The following is a 20,529-nucleotide window of genomic DNA, read 5'->3' as shown; positions in this document are numbered from 1 at the left end:
ATGTCACAGAATGACTCTCCCAGGAAGAAGAGGTTAACAGACTCTGAGAAGAGCCCCTTGGCTGGATGTTCTCCAGCTGGGAAACGGCAGGAACTCCAGGGAGCTCCACTTGCCTCCCAAGCACAGGCCACTATGCACAGCAGGCCCCGTGGCCTCCGGGCCCAGCCTAGGCAGGGCCTTGTGTCCTCAGTGCTTCCCAGGTGACCTTTCCTGGCATGCTTACTGTGGCCCTGGGTAGCCCCTACTGCTATTCCATCTCCAGACAAGGCCTCAAGGGCTGGCTGGGTAAAGTCACACCCTGCTACTCTGTGCACATTTCTCTCACTCAGGGCAGGGACCTCCGTACCCATTCCAAGCATACGTGGGTGTACCTGCAAGCGGTGTTCACTGGTGAAGCCCCCCTGAGCCAAGGTGCGATTACGCACACACCTTTTCCTGATCACTGACCAGCATCAGTTTCTTAGTGCCTGTCCCCGCCCCCAGCCCACCCCGCTCTGCAGAGACAGGAGGTGCCCTTACTTACTTGATCAGATACACATCATACTTCCCAGCGGAACGGCCAGATTTCCTTTGCTTAAGCTTTCGGGTCCAACCTTCAGGCAGAGTGGGGTCATCATACATGGGTCCCCGGTCTCGAATGATGGAGCGCCGCTGTTTGGGGGAGGCAGAAGCTTCCGGGACAGCTGGGGCTGAGCCCGACCCTTCTGAGGTCTCCGCTTTGCCTGCCTCTGCTGGCTCAGCAGAATGGTGGGCTGGCGGCTGTAGGGGCTCATGCTTGCCCTCTTTGTCTTCTTTCTTATCCTTCTTCACTTTTTTAAACTTCAGGGGTTTGTCCTTGAGGCCCTGGAGATCCTGGTCTTCTGACTTTTCTTCCCTGAAGTGTTAAACAAGTATGTTAGTATCACAGAGAACACACTGGTTTGCAGAAAGAGGGAGCAAAGGCAGGTTCAGGGAACCCCAGCACAGGCAGGGCCCCAAAAGATGGGGCTGCCCTGCCAATACACACCCAGATCCTGATGCCATTCCCATTCACAGGTTCCTTTAGAGGCTTTGGGCTGCTGCTGGTGGTGGCCCACTGCCTGCACTGTGGCCACCCCAAGTCCTGCTGCCCTGAGTCCCACTCCTATTGTGCAGGACAGTGAGCGGCCTGCACAGATAGCATTTTTCTGAGTAGAAACACCATGTGGCTTCTCAGCACGCTGCCTTGGCAGAGGCCACTTTATGAGCTGTGCCCGAGGGCTTCTGGGCTTGATGGCTGATAAGACAACCTCAACTGCTGGAGAGGGAGGTGCCCACCCAAAATGGGGTGGGGGCTCCTCTTCACGAAGGCCTGGCTTGGCTGTTACTATAGCTTCTGTATTTTGGGTTTTCTCAAATGTGTGCTCAATAAAAAACAGCCGTGGGGCACAGTACAACTTGCTGACGGGAACACAGCCAAGCACTACCTGAACTCAAATCTTGACTCTGCCATTTCCAAACATGGACCTGAGCAAGTGACCTCAATGTCCCGTGCCTCAATTTCCTCATCTTGACAATGGGTACCAACACTCCAGAGGGAGAAAAGTCACAAAGGCACTATATAAATACTGGCTAACTCAGGCAACCGGAAACCATTGCCCAGGGTTCTGCCATGGGAAGAGAAGCGATCCCAGGTCAGATGAGCCTTTATCACCAGATGCTCCCTTACAACGCACAGCCTTGGCCAATGAGAGGGAAGAGCCAGGAGAAAGGCGCAGAAGAGCACCCTCCCCATTCAAGGGCAGGGGCCTCCCCATTCTTTCACACTGACAGAGTAACTCTTTCCCTATTCTTCAGTTCCATCTGGTATGGTCCCGTCCTCGTGCACTTCAGAAATGATCACTGTGAGGCCCTGGACCCTAGGATCAGAGTCTGGGCATGATGCCCTTGTGGCTAGGCTAAGAGGGCAAGAACACAACCCGAGCCAGGGGAGGCTTGGACAGAAGAATCGTGGGCTTGGAATCAGCCACCTGCCAGTCCCTCAGTTGGCAGTTCATTCTGGAAAAGAGCAAGACTATTCCTGTCCTCTGTATCCAAGCCCTAGAGCTGCCCTGTTCCACGTGGCTCATGTCAGCACTGGTTCACTGCCTCGTGGCTGGTCTACCCCAAGTGACTTCCCTTCTCGTCCACACTGTGGAGACTTCAGTGAAAGCACCATGGTGTGCAGTGGAAACGAGACTCAAATGATGTGGGTAAGTCACTGAAGGCAGGTTAGCACCAGGACTCACTTGGCACCATGAGGACACGCCTTTCCTGAACAGCTCAGGTCACGCGTGGGGAGACAGGTTGTGGTGAGGGTGTGTCCCAGCCCACCTGAGGCTCACCCGAGTTCCTCCCTATCCTAGATTTTCCTTCAGCAGTTGAGTGCCCCGAGCATGGCTGCCGAGATCTCCCAGATTCAGCTCACGACCTACAGGAGACCTTTTCTCGCTTTTGTAAAGCGAGCGTCCCTAACCTGTTTCTCCCAGTCTTAGCTTCTCAATGGGAAATGAGGAAGAACCCTGAGAAGCTCGGTGTGGCCTGCCGCCCACTGTCACGGAGAGGAGAAGAGGAGCCTGCCAGCAGCAGAGCAGTAAACAGACTGGAATCACTACTTCCACATAGTCCACAGGGGACTGCTGAAGGCCAGGGTTGCTCCTTGGAACCTGGACAGTCCTGGAGTCAGAGAAACCACCACACCAATGGAAAAGGTCTGGCTTCTTCAGAACTGTCATCTGTAGTCCCCAAATGCTTCAACCACCGGAAGGTCAAGTACAAACTACACGCCCCAGGAATGCCTCTTAGATACAGTCAAGGGTGTTGAGGCCATCTAGGGCAATTCCTTCTAGAAATTAACCCTGAAGAGACACCTCTATAAATGCAAAACAAAAGACGCATGATGTTATTTGTGACAGCATTATTTTTACTAGCCCAAGATTGCAGACAACTCAAGATAGCCACCATCAGGGACCTGTTGACTGGACGACAGCACGCCCACACCATGGAGAGCTGTGCAGCCAGAGAAGGGACTAAGCAAGAGAGCCCTGCAATGCTGCGGAGTGATCCCCAGGATCTACCATGAGGTGAAAAATGTGTATTGTAGGCTGCCTTTTCTGTGAGGAAGAATGGAACTTTAGGAAGCATACAGCAGAAGCTAATGGAACTGGTCCCCAGCACAAGGTAGGTGGAAACAAGGTAAGGTACAGGCGCTGGGCGAGACCTCTCTGGGTATGCTGGAGTGTAATTTAAACTTCTGAATCATGTATAAGTTTACATAACCAAAACCAAAACAAAAACAAAAGGGAACAAAACTCCACTACATTGAATGCAAACAGAAACAAAGGAATTGAACTGTATATCAAGTTGATAACATACCACATAGAAAAGATTTACTTCAAATACCTCTGACTGCAATGCTCTGTACTCCGCGGGTGGGACATATTCTAAGGCCAGTGATGGCACATCAGGGACAGGGAATAAGCCTCGAGTCTGCGGAAGGGCATCAGGCCCCGGGGAGAAGTGGGGGTGGAAGGCGAGGGAGTGCTTGGAAGCTAGCAGGGAGAGTCAAAGGGCCCCTTGCACTGGGCAAGGCTGTGACCAGGTGAGCGTCTAAAAGAATGAACTGATCAGAACACATTGAAGAAAAAAATCCATATGGTGACACTGGAAGAAAAATGAAAGACCTAAAGGAAGTGAGGGGGCAAGCCATGTGGCTGTGTTGGGGGAAGAAGGTTCCAGGCAGCAGAGAGGCCTCAAGCGGGGATGTGGAGGGCTTTCTTGGGTTTTATTCCGAGTGTCACAGGAAGCTACTGGGGAGCTTCGAGCGGGGGATGGAGACGAGGGCTCTTATCTTCAAAGGACCACTCTAGTCGCTGTGTGGAGAACAGTCAAGAAGAAAGCAGGGAGGACCCGTGAGAAGCCTCTTGCAGTGGTCTTGGCGTGGCCCAGGGTGGGGACAGCAGAAGATTTGGGATGTGACCAGGATGGGGAGCAACAGAGCTGGCCGCCAGACAAATGTGGGGGTGAGGGGCCGGGACAAGTTAAGGACCACAGCCAAACCTGGGGGGATGACGGTGCCACTGAATGAGGATGGGGAAGCCTGGGCCAGGAGTGGGTGGGGGTTATAGCCACATCCACAGTCAGAAGTTCAAGGAGAGTGGAACATAGTTCTTCGGCTACTAGCTAGAAAGCGAGGAGACTCAGCTGTGCCCAGACTCTGACTTGAGTCTAAATGAACTGTTTGGGGTTTCAGGTTTTTTATTGTGATAAAATATACAGAACATAAAATTTACCTTTTTAACCATTTCTAAGTATACAATAAATGAACTTTTACTAGCACTGAAGATGAGGAATAAAAGGGTCTTTATCTGTAATATTCTAGTTCTTTTAAATTTAAATTACTTGAAGCAACTAGGACAATACGGTGATTTTCAATTCTGTGCATTGAGGGGCACATAGCTGTTTGTTACTTTATTTTCTGACTGCTCCTTCTCTACTTAAATAACAAAAACCCACAAAGAAACCTGGAAGCCATTCTGCTGGGTGTGAAGTGGAGGTAAAAATGGTGCAGAACAGGTAACCTAAATGAGTTTACCCTTGGCCCAGCTGCCTGCTCAGTCCCAGGGTGACCTGAGGAAGGGAGGCCAGGCTGGGGTGCTAGGCAACTCCCCATGGCCCCGCGCGCCAGGAGGTTTAAGGGGTTTGTTGAAACACACACTTTTTCAAAGAAACCAAGCAGCCCTCTTCGTCCTCCCTCTAATCAGACCATATGTATGTGCATGTGTACACATATGTACACACACATGCGCACATGCACACACAATCTTGAAATGAGTATAAGGAGAACTGAACACCTAGTTCACAAGTTCAACTCTTCAGCATTACAGATGAAAAGAAAAGGAAGTACAACTAGACAAGAGGACTTGTCTGAGGTCATGGTTGAATCCACGTGTGTTCATAGACTGTCCCTGCCCTAAGCCAGACTCTGCTAGGGGCTGAGATGCCAGGGTGAAATTAGCATCATTCTTCAGTCTTCAAGAGCTCCCAGTTCAGTGGGGGGACAAAGAGATAACAATGTAATAGTGACACCTTCCCCTGTTTCAGGCACAGGGGAAGCCCAGAGACTGAAATTCCCTGCAGGAGGAAGGCCTGAGATGGGATTTTAGGGCTGATGAGGAGTTCCACAGGCCAGCAAGGAGGGCTCAGGGCAGGCAACACCAGATGAACAGAGGCAGCAATATCAACAGCCTGTCCCATCACCACTGTGACGCTCCTCCCTAGAGGAAGAAGTGACTAACGATGCTCATCCTGTGTAACCAGTGGCTCTGGACCAGCCCTCTCTCCCATCTTGGGTTAAGACCACACTTCTGAGAAGCCTTCCCTGCTCCTGCCTCCCCACTCCCATGAGCAGGAGCACCCTATGCTCCCCAGTGTACTTCAACTACACTACCGTGTGGGCCAACCTCCCCAGACGGTACGTGCCTTCTTTACTGTCATCTCCCTGCTGAACGCACAGTGCAAGGCACAGGAGTAGCACTTAATAATCATGTGCCAAGTGACAGTCACAACCCAAATGCTATGCTACCTTTGCTTCTTTTGATGGCTGTATCCCTCTGGCCATTAGCTTCAAGGAACAGGGGCTAACTTTGCACCCAAAGCAAGCAGGCTTTCAGTAAGTGAATAAATGATGAGTTTGGGTGCAACCAGCAGCATGCTGGGCACTGCTGGGTAGGGGTTGGCAGGAGATGAGGCTAAGGCAGGCACTGAAGACCTTGCTGTCATGCACGCCCAGGAGCGCAGACAGTGACGTCTACAGTGATGGGGAGGGAAAGGTCACGGGAACAGCAGTATGGAGGATGGTTACACTGGGAGGACAGGTTCCAGGCTTCCACGGATTGGCTTCCAGCAATAAGGTGGTCGGGTCCACAGACACTCCTCCTGCTGAAACTACTAAAAATGCTGGACTGAACATCTTCTAGAAGATGCTATAGAAGACGGTGTTTAAAATGTCTTACTGCAATTACAAGCTGGGAAGAAAGTAAGGAATACACAGGTTAAGGAGTAAGGGAAGGAAGGTAAGGGTCCTGTTCTGCAGAGAAATCTGGCAGGCACCCCCTTAACAAGTGATCAAACAGTACCACCGACCATGGCCAGCCTGCTGAAGTGCCGCCCCATCCTGCAGGAAGGGGTAACTGAGGCCATGAGGAAAACAACTGGATGAGTCCAAAGACAAGGGCATTCCACACAACAGTGGGCCTGGGCTCTTCAAAACAGCCTGCGGCATGAAAGAACAGGGCTGGGGACTGCCCCTGGTTAAAGGAGACCAAAGAGACGGGGTGACTGACTCCGGGGCTCAAAGGTGCTAAAAAGGGGCAGTAATGGGGTATTTAGGGAATGTGAACATGGCTCCATGTTAGCTCGACGCTAAACTTCCTTAGTGTTGGAACTGTACTGGATGCTCTTCGGAAAGCCACACTGAAGTACTTAGGAGTCAATGTAACCACGACTGCAACCAATCTTCGAATGGCAAAACACACGTAGCACCAATGTGGCAGCAGGTTTAAAAAGGGGGAGCTGACATCAATATAATTGGAAGCTGTGCTGGTTGATAGAAATATTGTGAAGCAGTTTCAGGCAAGCTTTCTAACAATTAAAGAGAATGCCTTCATGTTACACGAACACATTAAGAGAAAAAGCTGGAAACCTTGCAGAAGTGCCTTCTTTGAGTGGCTCAAAGAACCACAGTGTTATTCTCTATATGGTGAAGCTGTGAGTGTGAATGAAGGTGTCAAGATATTTCCCCGTGTTTAAAAAAAAATCATTGCTGAAGGTGGCCTTGCCTAGAACCCGACTTTTAATGTCAACAGAACAACTCATCTGTGCACGTGTGGGAGGAAGCACAAATCTGGGGGCTATGGTGAAAAAGGGTCGGCTGATGGCGACGCTGGGTGCAAATGCCAATGCAGGCTTCAGTGTGCCCCAGCATTCTGTCTTTTAACCAGAATTGTCATTGGTTTTGTTAGTGAGCTCTGGTTTCCAAATCATATAGATTTGGCATGGTCTACCCCACCCCAGTTTTTCCCACAACAATTCCTATTTTTTATTGTGTGATTTGTAGAACACAAGAAATGTTTTTTTTTTAGGAATGCACATGTCACACTGAAGCAGAAAGACCTTTACAAATCTTAAATATCTATGAAGCATGAGAGAAGGCTCCTGACTAATAAACCATCATCCAGAGATTTTGCTGCTAGAAAGCAAACATTAGATCAAATCCTTCCTTTGATCTAGAGAAAGAAAATTAGAGTTGCAGGAATCTTGTTTTCAGGCCAAATCACTGTATCCCGAGGGGTGTGATGGCAAGAACTGCCTGTATTTTCATAATGAAAGTAACCTACAGTAATCCTGCAGAATGCAGCCTCAAGAGGCTGTACCTGGCGCTCATTTGACCCAAGGCTCCTGTATATCACAGGGGTGTAAACAACCAATAGCTGGCAGGTGCAGCTGGCTAGACAACTGCGGCTGAGGAGGGACCACTCAATCCCCAAGGCTTTCAGATTAAGAAGGAAAAAAAAAAAAAAAAAAGGCTACAAAGCCAGGTGAAAGCAGCAGCTGAGAGGTGTTTTTCACTTGAATTGGAATTCAGCCCCCTCCACGATGAGCTCCAGGGAACCTTCCAGAGCCCCAGCAATATCCTGACCTTTCCCAATTTCAGTCATGTTTGCATCAGGCCAATTTCAGGAGATGGTATTTCTCAGCACCTTTCATTTCCAGTCATCCATCCCATGAAGCTGCATAAGGAGCCAAAGTACCACAACGAGGCCAGGAATTGGAAGGGCAGGGTGGCAGCTACTTCCCCAGGTGAACGGTCAGGGACCAGAGGAGAGAAATGGCCTCCTTGCAGTGGCTGCTTCCATCCTGAAGTGTCATTCACTCGGAGCTTCCAATTCTGTCTACCTCCAGTATGAGCTGCAGAATCTCAGGATCAAGGAGGCTTCTCTGTACGAATCGATAAAGGCAGCAGCACTTTGAGACTCCAGCTTCGGCCCCTTTAAAGATCTGAGAGAAATCAAACTGGCACCAGAAGAGGGTCTCAGTGGTCTCTGGGGAGCAAAAGAGGGGATGGGGTTCAGCTCGAAGGCTATAGCAGTGGAACCTGAAGTTCAGCAGCACTGCTCTGAATTCAGTGTATTTTTTAATATCCCAGTTTTCAGAAGATGCAAGAAGCTGTCTATGTTTTGAAAAGATAAATAAAACACAGTTCTTGCCACCCAAAGGGAGATCCTTCTCCAAATACAGGTAGCCAGTGCCATACAGTGAGTCTCATCTTTATAGCACGGGCCACCACATAAGGGGGAAAAAAAGCAAGTTTAAATAAACACTGCCACTGTGGAGAACAGTCAGGCAGTTCCTCAAAAGGTTAAACATGGAGTTCCCATATGACCCAGCAATTCCACGCCTAGGTATAGACCAAACAGAATTGAAAATATACATCTATGCAAAAACCTGTACACAAATGTTTATAGCAGTACGATTTACAGTACCCAAAAGGTAGAAGCAACACAAGTGACCATGGATGGACAAATGGAGAAACAAAATGTGGTCTATCCACACAATGGAATGTTATTCAGCCTTAAAAAAGAAGGAAATTCTAACACCTGCTACAACATGGATGAACCTTGGGACATTATGCTAAGTGAAATCAGCTAGTCACAGAAGGACAAATACTGTATGATTCCATTTATACGAAATGTCCAGAATAGGCAAATCCACAGAAAGTAGATTAGTCATTGACCACCAGCAGCTAGGGGTAGTGGGTAATTGGGACTGACTCCTAATGGGTACAGAGTTTTTTTTTTAGGGATGATGAAAATGTTCCGGAAGTAGACAGAGGTGATGGTTGCACAACACTGTGAATGTACTAAATGCCGCTGACTTGTACACTTTAAATGGGTGAATTTCATGGTAAGTGAATTATATCTCAATTTTTATAACACCCCACTAAAACCGCAGCTGACTTCACCAACTACCCTTAATTGTACGTAAAGGTAGGTCTTACAATGCCCACGCAGTGCTCAGAACCCACAGCTGTCTCCAAGCAAGCCTGCCTGGCTGCAGGCATAGGACCCAGGCAAGCAGCTCTGCTGTCCATCTGAGAGAAAGAGGCCAGCATGGGGACCTAGGATGATGATACATGTTAGACTGGACCAAGCTGACCAGAATGCCATCTCTGAAGCCTAAGACATGGTAATCATGACAGAAAGGAATTTCGTTCAGGAAGTTTAATGACTAGGCATTTAGCCAAGTTGAAGGCTGTTGGCTAAATAGTCTGAGGGCATTTGATCAATGTTTTTTTTATTGTGGTAAAATGCACGTAACATAAAATTTACCATTAGCAGCACTTAGCACATTCACAATGTTGTGCAACCATTGCCACTATCTAGTTCCAGAACACTTCATCACCCCCAGAGGAAACCCCACTCCCATTAAGCAGTCACTCCCACAGATCCCCTTCCTCCCAGCCCTTGGCACCCACTCATCTCCTTTCTGTCTCTATGGATTTGCCTCTTCTGGCCTTTCACAGAAATGGAATCCTGCAATCTATGGCCTTTTGTGTCAGGCTCCTTTCTTTCAGCATGTTTTCAAGGTCCATCCACGTTGTAGCATGTGTCAGAACATCATCCCTTTTGATGGCTGAATAACGTTCCAGTGGGTGGATACACCACACTTCGTTTATCCGGTCTCCTGCAGATGGACACTTGGGTGGTTTCCACCTTTTAGCTGCTATGAACATTCGTGTACAAGTTTTTGCATGGATGTATATTTTCAATTCTCTTAGGTCTATACCTAGGAGTGGGATTGCTGGGTCATATGGGAACTCCATGTTTAACCTTTCAAGGACCTGCCAGACTGTTTTTCCATGGGGCTTCCTTTGTGGGTGATTAAAATGTTCTGGAACTAGATAGGAGTAAAGCGGGATGGCAGAAACTGCTTCCACTCTGGAATGCTTAGCAGGTAGGGGCAAACTTCATTTTTTTAATTTAAATTTTTTTTAACATTTTTTTTTTAAGTTTCACAGTCTTGGAGAGGGGCCTCCAAGGCAGATTTCAAAGAAACCCTTCAATTTCACAATTTCTAATTCCTTTCAATAAGGCATCTGATTTGGGGTGTGGATTTTTTTTTTTCCTGAGGAAGATTCGCCCTGAGCTAACATCGGTGTCAATCTTCCTCTATTTCGTATGTGGGTTCCTGCCACAGCATGGCTGCTGATGAGTGAGTGGTGTAGGTCCACACCGGATAACTGAACCCAGGTTGCCAAAGGGGAGCATGCTGAACTTAACCACTAGGCCACAGGGCCAGCCCCGGGGCAATCTTTAAACAGAAGTCATCACAGCAAAAACACTGGGAGCGGTGCTGGGGTGTTTCATTTTACCTATGCACTCATTCAGTAGTCAGCATTCCTTGAGCACCTCCCAGGTGCTGCACCTGAGCTGTGCGAGGGCAGGGGTGCCACAGCAATGAGATATGCTTTCTACCTGTGTCCATCTCTTCTCTCTCTCTGGGGCAGCCAGTCTTCTAAGGCAGACGGTTGACAATGAAATCATAGCAATGTTGATGAGTGCTGTGGAAGGGGAGATACTGGGAACTGGGGAGACTCACTGAGGAGCTGGGGAAGAGCTCCAGAATACAGATGTGATGGTGACAATGTGTCCCAAAGATGTGGGGCCACTGGGAGTGGGGGAAGGATAGAATCCAAGATGGTAAGGCTGGTAAAGTTGTGGACCACAAGTGGAATCCAAGCAGGGTGGCTTCACCACCAACTGTCCCCATGAAGGCAACTGCAGAGGGAGCTGGTCAAATAAGATAAGAATTGGAGAAAATCAAGAACCCAATCCTTATTAATGATGTTTGTGTTACTTCATCTCTCCCCCTGGAAAACCTGTATTGCTAGGATTCGTTCTCCATTCTCTAGTTTCCACATCTAGCAACTTCTCTTCCATCATGTCCCCTTCTCTTCCTTTGTTCCTACATCCTGCAGGATGCTCACAGTGATCCTCTGCCAACAGTGGTGGAACACTTGCCAGGGCCAAGTTGGCCTCCAGTGCCCCCATGACAAATATCCAGTCTTCAGGGTCCCAAAAGCCGGTCTCCATAGACACTACACTATGCTTGCCTTTTTGGTCCCCAGAAATATATTCCCACCGCTGCTTCTGCCCCCAGTTTTCTGTTGATACTGTTTTTTCCTTACTTTTGTATACTTTGTGTGAAGAAGTTTTGCAGACTTCTATCAAAGTGTTGGCTGCTTTTATTGAAGAACAAAATATTTGGCAAAATAAATTTTCAACACTGAGGCAACATATTTTGGGGGGGAAAAGGGGCAGAAAGGAGATTTCTAGTAATGGAAGAGAGAACTCTGTGTAAGGGTCAGCTCACTTTGTCTAAATCTCTTGTCACTAATGTGAAGTGAATGTTCTTGTTTTTATTATTGTGCCTCTCACTAGTGCAGGTCACCCCACATCTGCATGCCTGAGCAACTTCTGTTTCCCTATGATGACATCTGGGCCCACTGAAATGACCAACAAAATAGAAAAAGGGGAAATCTCTCTACCAGTGCTGGAAAACAAGAAGGGTACCACCAACGGCTGAGGCACTTTGAGAGACTGCTGTAGGATGGGGTGCGGTTGGGGTCACTGCTTGCACGGTTCTGTCACACTCAAACATGGGAGCAAAGGAGGGACCCACCAGGGAGGTCTGGGGATAGGATTCCCCAAAAGAGTCCTAGGAAATCTTCAAGGTCAGAACAACAGGACCTGGAAGCCAGGTTGACTGAAGTGCAGTTTGCTGGTGGCAAATGGCAAGGCCCAGAAGCCCACTAAAGTCCTAGGCTGAGGGGAAAGGCCAGTGACAGGCTGAGGGGTTTCCCTGGGCACTGCTAAGCAGGGAAGGGGCAGAGAAAGGCTGCAGCCTCCAGTGCCTCTGCACTGCTGGAATCCCCAGAAAGAGGTACACAGATATAGATGGAGACCTTACTTGTCTCAGCAACCGCCCAGCAGCACCCTGGGCCCCCACTCTATTCCCACCCTGGTTTCTGACGACAGGGGTTCAAAACCACTGGGAAGCTACAGGGACTAAATCTCTATCCTATAAACAACTCTGGGGACTGGCTAAAAACTAACACGCCTGGTGACAAGACAAATATCACCAAATTGGTCATTTCCCTGTGTACAAACACCAACTGGGTAGAAAATACAATAAGACTGAATGCCATCCTTCCAGTTGAGATCCCCACAGAATTCCCTCTGGAGGCTGACATTTACGCAGAATAAGCATCTGTGAACAGTCAGAGAAAGTATAGAGGGGGTGAGGGTGTGAATTGCTTCTTGTGACCACTGCATCACATGCCACACAAAAGAATCAATGCCACACGGATTAGAGAATTAGGTTCAAATGGTAGGTTACAACTTCCCACAGAATTGCTCTGTCCTAATCCCTAATAAAATGAAAAACAAAGGAGGGGAGGAGGAGTGTGAAGGGAAGAATTCATCAAACAAAGGAAAGATCCTGCATAAAATCAAATGCAGGACATTTCAAAGCCTGGCAGCCTCGGAGAGGATTGCTGCCCGTAGACAAAGCAGCAGCAGGACCGAGCTCCTGCCCCTGCCCCACTCCTAGAAGTCATGCTAGGGAGCTGACAATATCCTGAGACTTCTCAGCCAATAAGCTGGAGAGAAACAAGTGGCTCGGAGTCTGTAACTATTTCCTTTTAGGCCCAGGAATTACAGAAGCTCCTGCTGGGAGGCTCAGAGGTGCAGGAGAAACAGCTCAAGTGCCCAGCGAACCAGGCCAGCTCTGTGGGAGGCAATTGCTCTTGGGTACACACAGACTCAGGGAACCACCTAGAGCCTGAGGTGCCCCCTTCCTGCACCCCTATGGGAATGGCATACATGTCCCTCAAGCAGCTAGAGTGAGCCTTGGTCTAAGACATTTAACACAGTTCTTAGGACAGAGAGAAGAATCTAGATACTGCCGAAGACCGCCCGGCTGCAGCCCCCCCAGCGTGCAACTTCTCTCTGACCACACGATAACAAGCTCACGACAGCCCAGAGGGGAAAGCAGTGAGAGGATGCCAAGAGAATGGGAAGAGAAGGCCAAGAATTTCCCCGCTATACCAAAGCAAACAGAGCGACTGGACGCAGCCATCCAACCTGAGCCAAGATGACAACAAATGACGTGGTAACTCTGCAAACGTATTACAGCCAAAAGAAAAAAAAAGATAGGGAGAGATGGCTCAGGAAAGGCAAAGTCTCCCACGAAGAAAACACTGCAAGGAAGAGAAGGAAATTCCTCACAACTTTATAACACATCCTCAATAAGAGTTCAAAGATGAGGTGATAAAACAGTAAGATGAAAGGTCAAATTCCCAATCTAGAGAAACAAACTGCCCACCCAAACACATCATTACGGGACTAATAAATGCATTTAGAAACAGCCATAAATAGAATATACATAGCTGAAAATCAAATTAGACAAACAGTGAATGCAGATGAAAAAGACAAAAGCTAAAGCAATTAGAGCGAAGCTAACAGCATTGGAAGAGAGACAAAGATAATCCAACATAAGGATAATTTGTGTCCCTGTAGTAGGGAACCCCAAAAATGGAACAGAAGATGCCATCAAAGATATATTATGAGAACTGACCTGAAACAAAGACAAACTGCATCTGCAGCTCGAAAGAACACACTGTGTTCCCAGGAAAATGTGATAAAGAAAGCTCAACAGTAAGACAGATTCTGCTCAACTTCAAGGATAGGAGAAGAACTCTTCAGGCACCTTGAGAGAAAAAGCAAACAACTTCCAAGGGGGAAACATCAGAAGCCCAGGTGTACAGAACATCTACAAAGTTTCAAGGCAGCTCCGTGCAGCGGTGAGGAGCACAGGCTCAGGAGCCAGCCCGCCGTGAGCACAAATCCTGGCACGGCCATTTATAGGTGTATGGGTGCGTGTGTGTGTGTGTACATGCACAGAACAGAGATCAGAGATGAGGTCAGAGAGATGGGCAGGGGCTCAATCCCAGGGGGAGGCCTCTCTGAGGTGAGTCCGAACCCAGATCTGAAGGAAGTGAGGGGTGAGGAAGCAGGTCATGTAAAGAGGGACCCATGCATAAGGAGCAGCAAGAGCCACGGCCCTGACACCAAGAATAATCTGGGATGTCCCAGGAAAAGCAAGAGTGATGGGCTGGAACCAAGTGAGCAAGGCAGAGAAAATGAGCTCAAAATGAGGCAGGCCCAGCTACGTAATTTGCAGGGACCAGTGCAAAATGAAAAGGTTGGGCCTATTGTTCAAAAATGGAGAATTTCGAGATGGCCACAGTAGAGCATTAAATGAAGCACGATTCTTCTAAGCCCTGGGCATTATATAGGTTGCATGCCCAGGAAGCCAGCCCTGCTTCCAGGCAACCGAGTTTGGGTTTTATTCTGAGAAGGATGAGAGGCCCCTGGTGGGTTTTTCTCAGAGGACTGACATGATCAGAGGAACAGTTTTAAAAAGTTCACTCTACATGGAAGATGTAGAGTGGGAAGGGGGTGAGAGGGCAGGGAGATGCAAGGTGCTGCAGAGCAGGCTCACAGTTTTGGGGGCTAAATATTTATGAGGGATTGACACCTGTGAAAGGAAGGAGGAGGAAGTGGACCTGGGCAGAGGAAGAAGCCAAAGTGGAAGCAGGCCCAACAAAGCTCCAGCCCACCTCACTCAGGCGCCTGGGCGCTGCCCTGGAAACAGTGTGACCTCAGTGAGGAGGCTCTGGCAGCTGACGGCCACCTGCTGACTATACTCCCCACCGGAGATCTGCACAGTGACCTCCATGCCTGCTGCACGGGGCTATTGCAGAGTCCAGGCAGGCAATATGGTGGCTGGTACAGGGGCCATCAGTGGAGGGTATGTGTGTGCGGGAGGGAGGGGGAGTACAGGAGATCAAGAGTTCTGACTTTCGTATTTTCCGTTTTCGATGTTGAGGCATTTCGCCTTCCAGAGGTCTAGAGGGCAGTTGGATATACGAGTCTGGAGTTCAGGGGAGAGGTCCGGGCTAGAGACAGACATCTGGGAGTCCTCATCACAGAGGTCTGAAAAGTCAGGTGAGTGAGTGAGGGCACCTTGGATGGGAGTGTGGACAACCCCTCCCCCCCACTATCTGGAGTCGTGATGAGGAGAGTCACCAAAGGAAATACAGGAAGTGGAGTGAGGCGGTAAAAGGATGAGTGGGTGTATCTGTCCAGATTATTGGTGGCAAGCAACAGAGACCAATTCTAGCTGATTTACACAGACAAGGACTTTATTAAAAGGCTACTGGCAAGTGGAAGCTGGTGATGTTTCCACGATATGAATATACTTAATACCACAGAAATGTACACTTAAAAATGGTACAAATAGTAAATTTTATGTTATGTGTATTTTACCACAATAACAAATATTGGAAAGAAAAAGGCTCCTGGGTGACCAGAGATCCCTAGAGGGCTGGAGGAACAGGTTTGAGTCTAGTTGGCCAGAAGCAATATTCCAAATCCTGCTGCCAAGCTGGTGCAGGGCAGCCAGCACTGCCTCTGCCACCCTGCAGGGGCACCACGGCCACTGTGGCCCAGGAGCTGGTCCTTCCTGCAGCCCCAACGCTGAACAAGGGCTCCTCCTACTGGCTGGGAGGAGGTGGGTATGACTGGTGGAGCCCAGGGCACATGCCCATACCCTTGTGCAGGGCTCAGGCCATCTTTTTCTGTAAAGGGCCAGATACTAAATATTTTCTGCTTTGCCGGCCACACGGTCTTTATCACAACCACTCAACTTGCTGGTGTGGTGGGAGAGCAGCCACAGACAATGCATAAAGAAAGGAGTGGGACTGAGTTGCAATAAAACTTTATTTACAAAAACAGGCAGTGGGCCAGATTTGGCCTTGGGATGTAGTTTGCTGACCACTTCCTCAGCTGAAAGGGAAACTAAGAAAAGCAGCATCTGGCATTTTCAGTGACTACAGTCAGAGATTACTTGGCCTCCCATCAAACTCATAAGGGAGGGTGCGAGTTCCCCAAACACAGAAGGGGGCTCAGGTGTGAGGTGAGGTAGTCAAAGAAAATAAAACCGACTAAGCCAGTGACACTGCACCAAAAGAGGTGGGATCCCTGAAGAGACACAAGAAAGGGGTTTCCAGGAGGGAACAATCAAGTCAAGAAGAGGACTCGCTACTGGCCATGGCAACATGGACATCCACTGGGGGCTGACAAGACTGTTCCGTGGAGTGGGCTGAGCAAAGAGTGGGAGGAGAGGAGGGGGGACAGTGAGTAGCCAAGTCTTGAAGAGCTTGGCTCTTCAAGGGGGAACAGAGAAGTGGGTGGGAGCTGAGGAGGGAGTGCTCAGTGAAGATGGGGAATTATTTTTTTATTTTTTTTTTTGTGAGGAAGACCAGCCCTGAGCTAACATCCATGCCAATCCTCCTCTTTTTGCTGAAGAAGACTGGCCCCGGGCTAACATCCGTGCCCATCTTCCTCCACTTTATATGGGATGCCGCCACAGCATGGCTTGACGAGCGGTGCATCTGGGCACGCCCAGGATCCAAACCCTGGGCCGCCACAGCGGAGCACACGCACTTAACCGCTACGCCACCAGGCCGGCCCTGAAGATGGGGAATTCTAAAACATGTCTGTATGGTGATGGGCATGATTCATGAGAGGAGGGAAAATTGACAGAGTCCCGTGGAGCATGGAACCTGCAAGCAAGGAGCACAGGGTCTTTGTCACCAGTGGAGTTGTCTGTTAGAGCACTGTGGGTGGAGCAGTTTCCAGTGATGACAAAGTCCAGGCTGTGACAGTGGCAGTGGGTGGGTAAGGTCACTGGAGCAGAGATGGTAAGAAGACAGGGAGCCAGGCACTAGGAGGACCATCTATGTGCACACTTATAATCACCTGTGGGACGGAAGGGAATGGAACAGAGACAAAGACTGTAGGCCTGGCATCGAACCCTCAATGGAGGGGGACTGTCCGGGGTGGTGAGCAAGCCCACGACAGGGAGTGTGTGGGCTTGGAAAGCTGAGTGGCATGAGCGTCACAGCGTGCTTTTTATGAGAGCACGGGTCTTGAACGCAGAAGACACAGCCCCTCCTCCTGCCTGGGGAACATGAGCCGTGACAGTCAACAGACTGCTCTCTTGGTATGAGGTACTGCTGGGGAGCTGGGGGCATGAGATGAGGGATCTAACCTGGATGGGGCTTGGGGGCTTAGGGAGGGCTCTCTGCAGGAAGAGATACCTGAGCTGAGTCTGCAAGAATAAGCAGGAGGAGGAAATGCAACAGGGGAACCAGGGACAAAGCCCAGGAGTGTGAGAGTAGTCCTGTACGGCCAAGGGGCACATGAAGGAGAAAAGGAGTGGAAACAGAAGAGGCCAGAAAGAGGCAGGGGTCACATTAGCGGCCTCGACGCCATTTGAAGACAGGGGTACCAGTCTTGGGTTTCAAGCAAGGGAGTGAGATTTGACTCTAGGGACTGCGTGGAAGATAGAAATGTGTAGGAGAGTTGGTGACTTATTGTAGGAGTTCTAGAGAGAGGAGGGCTTGAACCAGGGTGATGGTGGAAGGGATGAAGAGAGAGGTGGGAGAAGTGAAGGAACAATGGGCAGGGCTGGCTGGCTCCTTGGATGTGGGCAGTGAAGGGCAGGGCGGGCGACTCTCGGGTTCCCAGCTTGTGTGACTGGTGCTGCTGTCAACTGACTGAGACCAGAGGACATGGCGTGTTGCTGGTCTTCTGATCTATCCCCCTTATTTTAGGGGAGGCAGGGAACGGTAGGCACGCAGTGGGTTAAGGACAATGCGAGGGAGAAGAAAGGGCAAAACCCCTCAAACAGTAAAATCTGACTAACGTGCACATATACCCCATGAGCCTTTTTTTAACATGAAGCAAAACAAGTTTTATTTCCTTCATACTTCTTTTTAGTGCTCTCTGTCGCCACCTAATGGGATGTCAGCTGAAACCCAAAGACTCACCCGTGGACTGACAGGAGGCTCCTGAGACAGCAGCCACCCAGGCAGGGGGGAATGGGACACCGCCCGGGTGAAGGACCTGCCCGGCTAACTTCAGATGTCTGACAACACCTCTAGGGTCCACGGGACCACCTTCTGGAAGATCAGAGGTTCCTGCAGCTAACAGAGACATTCATTCGTTAATAACACCTCGTACAACTTAAGATCATTTTCCACAGACGTGCTTCCAGCTTGACTTCTCTGTACTCCCAGGATCAACTATCAAATTGAGGCATGCTGAGGAAACCACTGTGTAGACATCCATGAAACTGTTATTTGGTGGGACAAAAACTCTGGGGCACTTAAGCCTAGCTGAGCTCAGTTTTTGGTTATAGTGTTTAACATGCCACCTCTAGGTTTAGGTGGACTTACTTTATAAATTTGGGAATGCAAAAAAATCTCCTGGTGAAAAATCTTAGCTCTGAGGGCAAAAACAAGGAGCTACACCCCTTGCTGCTAACTTTCTTCCTCCCACAGTTCTGGCACGCCTACAAACATCATTCACTGAACAAGAAGTGTAGCAAGTGCTGCCACACCAGAGGTGACAAGGGGAGGCTGTGGTGGGCGAGCAGACGCAGTCACTGCCCTCAGTGGCTTCAGCCTAGTAGGGGGCACATGCAGCAACAGGTAACTTCACAATCATCCGGGACTGCTTGGAGAGAAGTCCACAGGAGACTCAATGCAGGACACAGAGCCCAGTGCAGCGGAGGGGACAAAGACAGAAGGGCCAAAGAGCATGACCTGGTTTAACTCCCCTTTTTGCCAGTGAAGAGCTGCAAGAAGGAAATCAACATTTTCACATGCCAAGGAGAAGCCACTAGGACAAACGCTTGAGTCTGGTTAAGTAAGTTCTCACCTGCAGAGTGTGGGTAAGGAGAAGTCTGCCTCACGGGCTCGTACGGATTCCATGAGTGGATCCTGATCAGGCAGGCAGGCAGAAAACAGTTCGTCTGGAACCACTGCACGTGAGTGGGGCTTGGGTGGAAGGACCGAGTAGAGATGCGACCCCAAGGGCTGACTAACAGGGAGGTGGAGATCGTGAATCTAAACTATTCTATTGGAAAGCTAGGCACAGAGAAGATGTGGGGTGACCAGAGGCAAGGGGTAGGGAGCCAAAAGAAGGCCAAGACAGAAGATACACTAAATTTGTGATGGAATATAAGGTAGCTTTAAAAGGATGCTTACTGCGTTTCATAACACAGGTGTCTTAGTCTGCTTGGGCTGCCATAATGAAATACCAGAGTCTGGGTGGGTTAAACAACAGAAATTTATTTCTCACAGTTCTGGAGGCAAGAAGTCCAAGATCAAGGTGCCGGCAGATTTGGTGTTTGGTGACAGCTCTCTTCCTGGCTTGCAGGCGGCCGCCTTCTCACTGTGTACTCATATGGCACATGATGGGGAGACTGTGAGCTCTCTGACGTCTCTTCATGTACGGACACTAATCCCATCGGGCCCCACCTTCATGACCTCATCTAACCCTAATTACCTCCCAAAGGCTCCATCTCCAGTTACAGTCACATTGGGGGTTAGGGCTTCAACATAGGAATTTTGGGGAGGACACAAACACTTTAGTCCATAACAATGGGGATGTTTATGTTCTATTGTTAAATGGAAAATGAAGAGGCAGGGTATGGCACTACGTATACTGCATGATACCAATTAAAGCTCAATCCAAGAGATGGTAGTACAACAATTTGAATGTATTTAATGCCACTGAACTGTACACTTAAAATGGTTAAGATGGTAAATTTTGTATTATGTGTATCTTACCACAATTAAAAAAAAATGAATCCAAGAGAAAGCAAGAAAGAAGAAAAAATAAACAGATAATGTGAAAAAAATAGAATGCACAAAATAAAATGGTATCAAAAAATCTAAATGCATTGGTAATTAAATAGATGTTAATGGCTGAAACAGACAGAATGGATTTTTAAAAAATCTAGCTATTTGCCATCTTCAAGAGCTACGTCTAACCCACAAAGACAGAGAAGGGAGGAAAATGAAAAGCGGTAGCACTGACCAGAAACGTAGGCGCACAGCGCTACTGCTTTCAGACGAAGTGAAAGTCAAGGCAAAAGCACTATTTTTTTTTTATAATTTTTATTTATTTATTTTTTCCCCCAAAGCCCCAGTAGATAGTTGTATGTCATAGTTGCACAGCCTTCTAGTTGCTGTATGTGGGATGCGGCCTCAGCATGGCCGGAGAAGCGGTGCGTCGGTGCACTCCCGGGATCCGAACCCGGGGCCGCCAGCAGCTGAGCGCGCACACTTAACCGCTAAGCCACGGGGCCGGCCCCAAAAGCACTATTAACTACAAAGAGGGTTACTTCATAATGTCAAAGGGTTCAATTCACTGGGAAGATAAAACTGTTTCTAAAACTGAAACTCTGGCCTCCAAATAAATAATAAAGCCAAAATTAACGAAGCCCTTGGAGAAACTGTGACACACGTTCCCCAGCAGTGGGTAAACCAAGCAG

At 48.9% G+C, this 20,529-nt stretch overlaps 1 protein-coding gene across 1 annotated transcript in view; it reads right to left on the bottom strand.

Moving 5' to 3' along the window:
• The window catches only part of MECP2 (methyl-CpG binding protein 2), a 65,917-nt gene that overhangs the window by 9,341 nt on the left and 36,047 nt on the right, over positions 1-20,529 (bottom strand). Inside the window, exon 2 of the mRNA XM_087427668.1 lies at positions 524-874. Coding sequence (XP_087283794.1) covers positions 524-874 — 351 coding nt within the window. The remainder of the gene's footprint in view (positions 1-523; positions 875-20,529) is intronic.

Source organism: Ceratotherium simum, chromosome X, assembly GCF_057802395.1.
Source record: "Ceratotherium simum simum isolate JZ-2026a chromosome X, ASM5780239v1, whole genome shotgun sequence".
Taxonomy (NCBI): domain Eukaryota; kingdom Metazoa; phylum Chordata; class Mammalia; order Perissodactyla; family Rhinocerotidae; genus Ceratotherium; species Ceratotherium simum.
This window is presented reverse-complemented; position numbering and strand designations above follow the sequence as displayed.